Source organism: Mastomys coucha, unplaced genomic scaffold (assembly GCF_008632895.1).
Source record: "Mastomys coucha isolate ucsf_1 unplaced genomic scaffold, UCSF_Mcou_1 pScaffold9, whole genome shotgun sequence".
NCBI lineage: Eukaryota > Metazoa > Chordata > Mammalia > Rodentia > Muridae > Mastomys > Mastomys coucha.
The window spans coordinates 53029495-53040037 of record NW_022196915.1 but is presented as its reverse complement, the minus strand read 5'-3'; the positions used below and the strand labels follow the sequence as shown (position 1 = coordinate 53040037).

Sequence of the window (10543 nt, the reverse complement as noted above, 5' to 3'; positions counted from 1 at the left end):
CATACTTCCGTTACTAAAATTAATTTTGATGTGTTGTTTTCTGTTCTACTAGGAAGGATGGGAGGGAGGAATAAGGGGGAAAAGGAAAAAAAACATACCACGAAAGCCAAAAGTAAAAATGTAAAACACCAAAATACTCTAACAGTGAGACATTAACTGCTTGAAGCCCTACATAGTGATTTGTCATGGCCTCTACCCTACTTAAAGCCTAACTCCCAAGACTCCAGGACCTCATCCAAACAGCCAGCCTTAGGAAAGACAAGTGATGTTGTAACAACTACTCCTAACGAGAAAATGAGCTGCCTTCCTCTTATCTGTTCAAACAGACCCTGCACAGATGATCCAGGAAAGGCAGCCGTGTAACTTAACTGCAAGAAAGGATCCCTTCCCTGTATGAGTCCCTTCCCTGTAGGGATCCTTCCCTATAAGGATCCATTCCCATAAAGATCTCTTCCCTACCAGGATCCCTTCCCCATAAAGATCCCTTCACTATAAGAATCCCTTCCTATAACGAGTGATTCTTTCTCTGAGAATTTGCTCGCTGTGTGTCTGTCCACGGTGTCTATTCTTTATTAAAGCTTTTATTTATGTCAATTCTGGGCAGAAAATACTTTCCCTCTCATGACTATGGCTCTTCATTCCCAGCATGACAGAAGGGAGAGAAGTAAAAAGAAGCTGAGTGGGACAAAGTTGGTCTCACCAGCCAGTGAGTCACAAGTCAGTCTGAGAAACCCTGCCTGGGGGCTTGCAGCTTAGTTTAGATGCACCAGAAAGCTGTACTGTGTGGTGACTAAAAATATAGACTTTGGGAACAAGCTGCAAATTCAAGCCCTCTTCTCCCACTTACTATGTGTGGGAATTTAGGCAATCTATTTATGCTTCCTATGCCTCAATTTCTTGTCTGCCTAATGGGATGACAGCAGCAGCTTTCTCCTCATAGATTAAATGAAGCCCCATTTGTGGGAAGTCTAGAAAATAGGCATCTAATAGGTGCTGCCTAAAAGTATGAGCTGCCAGCACCGTCACCATCACCACCACCTTCACCACCGTCACCATCATCACATCATCATCACCACCACTATCATCATCGTCATCACTATTGCCTTCACTGCCACCTTTGTTCTTCCAGTTTTTCTACCCTAAACTGAAGCACACGTATAGCAGCACTGCCAGGAGAATGTTAAGGCAACAGTAAAGAGTTTATACGCAAAACTAAACAAAACTGCACCGTGTTTAAGGCCAGTTGTGCAGATGCCCTGGGATCTAGCTCATACAGACTCCACCCGACTCCTGCTTGCAGAAGAGGGTCAGAGGGCTGACCTCTAAAGCCTGGGCCCAGTGTCCCAGAGTACAGGACTCTTCTGCTTTCTTCTAACCAACGAGCTCTTCTCACTGGAATTCTGTGATCCCTCTAGACCCCCAAGCCCTTGTGAGGGTTTCTGCTATGTCTGAATGCCACTGTTCCCCCCCAAAAGTCATATAATTGACTTCATTCCCCTATAATATCAGGTGGCAGAGCATTTAGGTAAGGATTGGATCAGAGCTTTGTGGACCCCTGTTACACTTTTACCACAGGAGGACACAGCAAGAAGGTGCCGTATGTTTTCTTAACAGAAAGCAGCTTGTCCACAGACACCTTGATCTTAGTCTTCCCACCTCGGGAACTGTTAGCAGTAGATCCCTGTTGTTCACACATTACCCTGCCTAAGGTATTTTGTTATAGCAGTTACACAGGCTAAGACTGTCCTTCTTACAGTGAGTCCTTGGGACTAAACTAGGATGTGAGTCTATAGACAGGAAAGACGTCATTTCTTTTCTCATCAGCTCGGTGGCCTCCAGCCACTAAGGGACAGCCCACAAGAGGGGTTTAAAAGGAGCAAACCTCTAATCATTCTAATGTCTAGCACAAACTAACCTACATCCAGCACTCCAGATACCTAGATGGAAACATTAAAAGGTACCTGTCATCCGATAGGTGGGAAGCCAGATTTCTAGAACACTCTACCCATCTGCAAAGAGCCAATATAGGAAATAAAGACACTGGAGACTCGAAGTAAATGTTTCATTGGTCATGATGATCAAAAGATGACAATGAACAGACACACACAGACCTTATCCCACCCACTGCAGGGCGGGTCTCACTCCATCCAGACGGGCTTGTTCTGCTGGCCCTGCAGCAACCACCCCGCCAGGACTCTGCCCTTCACTCTGAACTTCTACCCCAGTCCTCATCTTCTCTCCACTCGGAACCTGGAGGCCGGATGTCCAGGCAGAGCCTTGAAAAGCGGGGGCCTTGGCCCAAGTCTGCAGTCAGTGGACAGTGTTACAATGTCCCTGGGCTCATCTTCACCTCCTTTTCCACACTCTCACTGTCCCCTCTCCCACCCCATCATTGTTCCCCAGAAACAAATAGGATGGCTTCACTGGTCAATCTTTTACATGTACAAACACCAAAAGCAGAGGAAACGCCCCTTGGCCACCCCCCTCCCCCCGAACCCCAGTGTTGGGAGAGCAGCCAGCGGCCGAGGCTGCTGGAACCAGGTTGCTACGGGAGCTGTCCGGCTGTCCTGGAAACTTCCTTGGCCTCTGGGCTTTACCTGGAGGCCTCTTCCTTCAGCTCCTTGTTTTTCCGCACCTCCTCTGCGTGCTTGTCCTGGGAAGGAAGGGAGGGACAAAGGTGGGTCACACAAGGCTGCCAGGGGAGGACAAAGGGCAAGAGAACGGAACGCAAAAGATGGTCATCACGGGCAGAGCAGAGCTGTCAGCGAAGGTATCCTAAGAGGGGTGGAAGGAGGCAAGTAAGACGCGGGAAGCAGGTGTGTAAGCCTGCAAGTGCACAGAGTGCATGGACTGGTGAGTCCCCACATCCTGCAGGGGACCCACCTCACAATGACCCCAAGACACCCTAGGCTCTCTCTCTACCTCCACTGGTCATCCTGGTGCTTGGAATGGTCACTTGACTGAGTGGTCACTTGACTAAACATAAGGGGCCACTTGGGACAGCCAGTTTAGAAGGAATGGGAAAAGAATCAGCCCGTTGCCAGCATCCCTGACACACTACAGATGTGTCATTTCTCTCCCATAGCTCTAAGGTTGTTTTAAATCTCTGACTGAAGGAGGAGGACCCATGAGTTAGATACTGACAGGGAACTGTTGGGAAATAGTGCTTGAACTCCAGACAATGGACTCCCTTGCAAGTGTTGGAAGACAACCTTCATTTGCTTTGTAACATAATTCAGCCAAAAGACTAGATCTTCCTTCCCACCCCCGGCCAGCTGTGTGACCTTAACTGACTGTCTCATCTAACCAAGTCTCAACTTCTTGGACCTTTCCAGAGGGACTAGAATGGGCGGCTGGCTCAGCTCTCAAACTCTGTGACAAGTGTCCACTCATGGGACCATGCCACACCTGCCTCCACATAATTCCAGATCACTAAATATCTGTGTCCTTGTAGGCTGGGAACATATATGTGTTTTACTTCTTTGTGTTTCCCAGTCTCTACTGTGAGAAACAAAAGGTACCCAAATGATCCCCCTCCAAGGTTCCAGTGTTGCCACATCTGGATGACAGGTTAACCTTGAATAGAGCCGCTGAGGCCACCAGTTCCTAAGATACACCTCCACCAGCAAGTTTATCTTTCCAGTGGCCCTTTGAAATTTCCACAGGCTGAAAGCAAAGAGCAGTGTGTTTGGTTCTCAAACTATGATATGTATCACATGACCTGGAGTCCACACAGAATCAGACTTTATCCCTAGAGATCCAGGCAGTAAGTCTGGGATGGGGTTTTCATGCCTAGGGATTCTGGTCATGACCTACAACACAAGAGCTAGCATGGACAGCATTGTTGATGTTGAAGGTGTCCCTGATGTGTGGACAGAGGTGTGAGGGAGAGAGGAAAACATATACCTAGCTCTCAATCTTGCTTCCTGCCTTCTCCAGTGAGTAATTATGAGTGGAGATCAGGTCTCAGAGGAAAACTGTCTTCTCAAATGTCTGATCTGGTGTCTTGATTCTTAGCATCTACCTGATGTGCACAGCTGACGTCCCAAATACAACCTTGTCAATCTACCTCTGTCTCCACCTCTGTTTTCAAGTGAGTTGGCTATGTGGAGCCCTGGGTGTCTGGCCTCTGCTTGCTTGGTCTCCAGAAACCCCTTGCTGATGAAAAGCTAGTGAGATAGTACTGGGATGTTCTCTCTGAGCCACTTGGACAAAAAAGGCCAAGGCCAGCTCTACTGTTCGATCACCATGGGAATCTCAGAGAACCCTTTGACCTCTAGAATGGTTTCCTTATCTGAACTAAGAACGTTTGTGATAACCGTGTTATGATAAAATAAAAGTGTTTTATAAAGAAATGTTCAAGTGCTCCAATAAAATCTAGCTTTGTGGTATGTGTTAAGCTGTGTCTGTAAACCCATAATCTCTCCCATCCCAACTGTGGTTTCCTCAAGAATTTGCCCTGGGGTTGGGGATATGGTTCTGTTGGCAGAGTGCCTACTTTGCATGTACAAAGCCCTGGGTTCAAGCCCCACACCTGCATAGAACCTACATACAACAGGCTTGGCAGCACACACCTGTAATCCCTACACCTTGGAGGTGAAGGCAAAATGATAAGAATTTCAAGGCTATCCCCAGCTATATAGCCAATTTGAGGGCAGCCTGAAGTACATGAGACCCAGTAATAAAAGGTAAAGGCAATCTTAAGTTTTCCTACAGTATCTCTCATTAACTGGAGAAGCCCAAAGTCATGCTCAGATTGTGTCCCTCCTCTAAAGCACTCCGTGGAGAAAGAAGCCTTGCTGTCCTGTGTGGAATTGAACATCAGAGCATGGGGCTGCCACCTACTGGCCAGCCTGTGCAGCTCACATCCCTGGATGAAGCCAGATCTTTCTGGTAACTGTTGCCAAGGGCCTGAGGTTCTAGGTGGGTAGGCAGGAAGGAATAAGGACCACGCTGCTCACCATGGGACGAGGCCACCGATCGGTCCCTGGAGTCACCGCGCAGCAGGCGGCTCCTGGAAATAAAACACAGAGCTAAAGCTTCCCAGGAGCTGCAGGAGAAACTGAGGCAGCCTGGGACTCAGGGAATGAGGCCAGCATGTCTTCCAAAGAACGACATGGAGGACCAACCCCAGTCTCTCACACCGCTTGTATGCAGGTGACATTTGAGTTATTGACAAAGGCAGACTATTGAGGAATACCTACTACTCTCTGGCCCTTATGAGGAGCTCTGGGGAGAATCCTGTATCCTGCTGTACTGGCAACCGAGCTCATTGTATCCCTGGCTCAGAGCCATGCTCAAGTTAGCATCTTTCATTAACCCAAATCTGCCCATTCAACGATGAAGCCAGAAATGTGTAGACATGTGCCTCTCCTTAGATACTTGCACCGGACAGGCTTTCTCTAGAAAAGAAGGTTGTGAGCAAGCTCCTGAGACAGTGAGAAATTTCCATTGTAAAACCCTAGAAGATCCCCGGAGGCCACCCAGAGTTTGGTGTGAGCTTCTTGCCTACGACTTCCCAAATCATCCCCCTAGAACAACGAGAACCCTGCCTGGTAGAAACATGTCCATTCCTGCAGAGGTTACTTCCTCCAGAGTGATGTGTAGATCGTATGTTCTTGCCACGGAAGGAGCCTCCTGCCAACCCAGCACGGCTTACCTTCTCTTGCAGCCGCTCCAACATGGCGGCCAGATGGGCCTCCCGGTTCTCTTTATTAGACTCCATCTTCTGGGCCAGCTTCTCTTTTGCCATCTTGATGAAGTTATTGTTTTCCTCAATAGCTTTCTGGATCACCTCTCGCTCATGCTCTCGTTTCTCTGCGAGGTGTTTCAGGAGCTCAGCTTCCTGGTACTAGGGCAACACAAGAAGAGAAAGACTCTTTAGGGTGGACTTCTACCATCACAGCTTGACTGCCACACTCAGATGAGATGCACCCCTGAACTTGGTCCTCTGTCCCGGAGGCAGAGAGCTTGGACCACCTGCAAAATGTTCCATCGCCTTTGACTTTACTGGCCCTTTCTTAAATAGCTTCTGAATCTCTCTTCTGAATTTTCCTCATCTGTTCTTCCGCTCATTCATTCACAAGTGCTAAGTGATCTTATATGAACTTCAAGGCCCTCACAACTTCAGACACCATGGAAGGGAGAAAATTAGCCTAGTAGAAATAAACACGTGTATTAATAAATAACAGGCCAGGCAGTAATGGTGCATGCCTTTAATCCCAACACTTGGGAGGCAGAAGCAGGCACATTTCTGAATTTGAGGCCAGCCTGGTCTACAGAGTGAGTTCCAGGACAGCCAGGGCTACACAGAGAAACCTTGATTTGAAAAACCAAATAAGTAAATAAATAAATAAATAAATAACACAACCCAGACCTACATGTGATAAATGCCATGGATATATAGGGAGGGAGCACACAATTAAACAGAGAAAGCTATTTTTTTTCTTTTTTCTTGAAAGATGAAGAAACACTCACATTAAAATGGCATCTGAGCTGAGGCACAAAAATCAATGGGGAACAAGGAAGCTGCGTACAAAGCCAGCTCTGAGAGGACTGTGATACCTTAGCCATTAGCCAAACTATAAGCTCACCCAGTGCACATTCATAGTCTCATTTCCTTCAGGTAGTGTCTTAGTCTACTCCAGTGGTTCTCAACATGTGGGCCGCTACCACTTTGGGGGTGCATATCAGATAGTTCCATTACAATTCATAATAATAGCAAAAATATAATTATGAAGATATGAAGAGCAATGGGATACATTTATGGTGTGGAGGATAATCATAACATGAGGAACTATATTAAAGAGTTGCGGTGCTAGGAACATTGGGAATTACTGGTCTATGCCCAGGCACTCAGAAGGTGCTCTCTAAATATCCTTCCTGCTTCCACTGGGATAGAAGGAAGAGATATGGGGCTGCACTAACCTTCCTACGCTCCTCCGCTGCTTCTAGCTTCTTCTGGATCTCTTCTAATGATGGGTCTCGCCGTCTTGGGAGGGAGGCATTAAACTCAGGCACCCCATCAAAGGAAGGTGGCTTCAGGATGACTTCAAAGGACTGGCCCGAGGTGCACTTGTTCAGCTCGATGACTTCCATATCAGAGATGACACACCAGTTCAGGTCTACTGTATCTGCTATGGAGGGCAGAGTTGGGGCTGGTCACCTTCTGAGGAGTAGCTGGGGCCCCAACAAGCATGCAAACATGCACACAGACACAGGGAAGCTGGGAGTCCCAAGGCACACCAATCACTAGGGGTTTGGTTGATCCTGAATATTGGACCCTAAGGTCAGTGACTTTGACAGAGTAAGATTTGAGGATCCCAGGAGCTGTGATTTATGATAACAGCCACAGCAACACCAGCTGCTGTTGTTCCTTGCTGGTGTCAGACACCAGTTCATTTCACCCACCCCCACCCCTATCCCCTCTTTGCCCTGTCCCTCTGATGGCCTGTGGACCTCACCCCTGGCTCCGGCCTACCCTGTTCTCTTCTTTCTCTCCAGTCAGCACTGCCTTTCCGCTGGCTTTGACCTTTCCTCCTACACTGTCTCCCACACCAGCCTAAATGGAAAAAACAGTCTCAGGTCATCCAAACACCCATCTCTCTTATTGACAGACCAAACCCATCCCTTTCCTGCAAACAGAAATGAAGAGATGACCTATCTGTCCCTTGACCACTCCTGAGAGCATGGCAATCCAGTACTCTCTGATAGGTCTTGGGACTCAGACAGCAGCACCACTGTCACCATCCAGGCTGGAAGTACTATTCCCACCTTGGACCTGACTGGGAGCATCTCTATCTGTCCCTAGAAGGCCTGGTGAATACACCAAGTTTTCTTTTCTGTTCTGTGTCTCCATGGAGAGAATCTCAGAACATCCTGCCTTATTCTGGCATCCTCTGTGGCGTCAAGGAATGTGCAAAAGGGACTCTAGGAGCAAGTGCTCCAGGAAGGCCCAATCCAGATCCCTGGTGGTTGCCTAGCATCTAGGCCACATCCCCTGGGCTCAGACCCCTCAGACTCTAGGAAAGAAGACACACCATGACCAGGACAGTTTTACGAGATAGGATTCAATGGGGGACACCCACAAACACAAGACACAGAAGCCTCCACCCTTTCCTATCCCAGCGGAGCCCCCACTCACCTTCATATTTGTAGGATGATTTATTCAGGGGGTCAGACAAGAAGCAGGAGCAGAACAGAGACACTAGTGGGAGTTCCTTCATCTTCTCCTTATAGGCTACAAGAGAGTACACCAGTGATGATGGGCTCATCAGTCCCAGGAAACAGGGATTGACTTCTGTGAGTCCGCCCAGCCTTTCTAGCTCCCAAGCCTGGGACATCTCACACTTGAAATTTGATGTTCTCACTCACCCAAATGACCCCATCCTCTGTTACTACCAAATGCTAAGTACCCTCAAGTAAAGATCCCAAGTGCAGCCCTGACCCTGGCCCTCCATCTCCTACTCCCACTCAAGGATAAACCAGGGCTTTTATATTAGGTTGTAGGAAATCTATACTTTGCTCTTGTGAAAGTACTTGATATTGCTGCCTAAAAGGTAAAGAGATTAATAGGGAGACTTCATTGCTACTCTCCTTGAAGTCTATGCCCACTGTAGAAGGGGTCAGGCTGGGAGTCTCCTCAAATCTTCCCAGCACAGGCATCAAACCAGGGAGAAGCTGCCCACAGAGTAGAAATGTACCCTTGACACAACTGAGTCTCTCTGGAGGTCACAGGTCATCATGGGGGCCTCTGCAAGTCCTTCCCCATTGCACCGTGATTTATTTATAACATAAGGGACTCCCTCAGTACACAGCCCAGTGTTCATTTTCTCTTATAAACTTGAAAGCATAGTTTCAACACTATTATAAAGGCATTATTTTAAAATCAAATAGTACACATGGAACAAATGAGGAAGAAGAATCCAGTTGTGACCCCACCCACCACCCAGAAATGACTTTGCCTTTTGGCTTCTCTACCCTTTCTTTCTGGGCATTTATAAATACACATACATAGAGAAATAGGGCTGGAAAGCTGGTAAAGTATTTGCCTTGCAAACACAAGTTCTAATGCTCAGCATTCACATGGAAAAGCCACTGGGGAGGCAGGAATAAGAAGATCAACATGCTTCCATCCAATGAAAGACCCTTTCTTTAAAAAAACCAGAGAAAGGACATCTGAGGTTGTCCTTTGACTTCTACATGCATTTGCACACACATGTATGCCATGCACATATGTATGTGTCATACATACACATGCACCCTTAGTACACATGAACACACACAGAGAGACACACAGAAACGGCTTGTAGTATGGTGTCCATCACGGGCTGGTGCATGTACCTACCTGCGAGGGTCATGTTGGCTAGAATCTGGTGGCTGAATTGACCAAAAGTCCCAGGGAACGTTTCTCACCAGCTTGGAACTGGATCACAATCCTAAGAAAGAGAGAATAGCTCACATCGACAGGCTCTTACCATAAAGATTGTCCTTTTAAGCACTGAGGGAATCTTGGGGATACTGCATCTGTTACGATCTACAGGCCCTCTCCCCTCCGATTTTCACTTTCTCCTCCCGCTCCTCCACATCTGCCCAGGCAAGTTCAGATCACACAACAAGGATCCTTTCACAATTGACTTGAGGCACTGGACATAGAAATAAGGGTTCCCCCAACTTTATTTCTTAGGGGTGTTTATCTGTCCCCATGTGCAGTATAATAGCCTGGCTCAAGGTCAGGGTGAAGGTGAGAGGCAAGGCCTCAGTCAAATTTGCCTGGAAATGTTTATAAATTAAATAGCTGTCTAAATCTCTCCACCCTAGACCTCCCTCCAGCCAACTCAGACAGGAGTCAAGTAGGAAACTCACTTTGAGATGCCCTCCTACTTTATCCTCTATGAACCACCAGTTTGGCTCCTTGGATCCACTGAAAATGACCCTGGACCATAAGAGGAGACACACACACACACACACATTAAGGTAAACCATCATAATAATTATGTTAGTGCAGAGACATACATGGACATGAGGGGCCATCTTAGGACTGGAGACAAGAATCTCTCCTTAACAAGAGGCTGAGGGGGGTCTAAGGAGACCCTGAAATGAGCCTTAAAAGATGAGACAAAGAGATCTGCCAAGTGGACCCTGCATGGAAGCAGGGTTGTTCTTAAGCTGGATATGGCAAGATAGGAGAGGACCAAAAAGAGATAGGAAGGTCAAGAGAGGAGTGTCTGTGAGTACTTAGGAGATGGGAGGGGACAGGGCCCCACTGACAGCCAGTAGTGAGTGCTTGGCATGCTAACCTCTTGATACTTGGCCACCTTTGGTGGTCACTGTGCCAGTGGAGAGTGAAGTGAGCCAGGAGGCTACTACTATTTTGTTCTCAGGAGGATGAGATCCTTGTCTTTATATAGCAATTGTGCCTGCCCTCTGGGAGCTATGTAGATAGGAGGCCCTGGGCCAGCAGTGGGCTCAGTTCCAGCCTCAACACTAGACTAGTACAGAGTTGATGCTAGGTGACATCTCACTAATCATGTTGCATACCCAG

General features: G+C 47.6%; 1 protein-coding gene across 5 annotated transcripts in view; it reads right to left on the bottom strand.

The window, feature by feature from the left end:
- Positions 1–2048: 2048 nt before the first annotated feature.
- Positions 2049–10543, bottom strand: part of Stmn4 (stathmin 4) — a 17526-nt gene continuing 9031 nt past the window's right edge. The window contains exons 2-8 of one of the 5 annotated variants that reach the window (XM_031362128.1): positions 9347–9437; positions 8144–8239; positions 7481–7561; positions 6928–7136; positions 5660–5851; positions 4962–5014; positions 2049–2653 (exon numbers count right to left, since the gene is read on the bottom strand). In XM_031362128.1, coding sequence (XP_031217988.1) covers positions 4994–5014; positions 5660–5851; positions 6928–7136; positions 7481–7561; positions 8144–8239; positions 9347–9359 — 612 coding nt within the window. In that variant the 5' untranslated portion in view covers positions 9360–9437 and the 3' untranslated portion in view covers positions 2049–2653; positions 4962–4993. Of the gene's footprint in view, positions 2654–4961; positions 5015–5659; positions 5852–6927; positions 7137–7480; positions 7562–8143; positions 8240–9346; positions 9438–9864; positions 9935–10543 lie in introns of all 5 variants that reach the window. The other 4 variants (XM_031362127.1, XM_031362126.1, XM_031362130.1 and 1 more) reach the window with 4 other exon arrangements.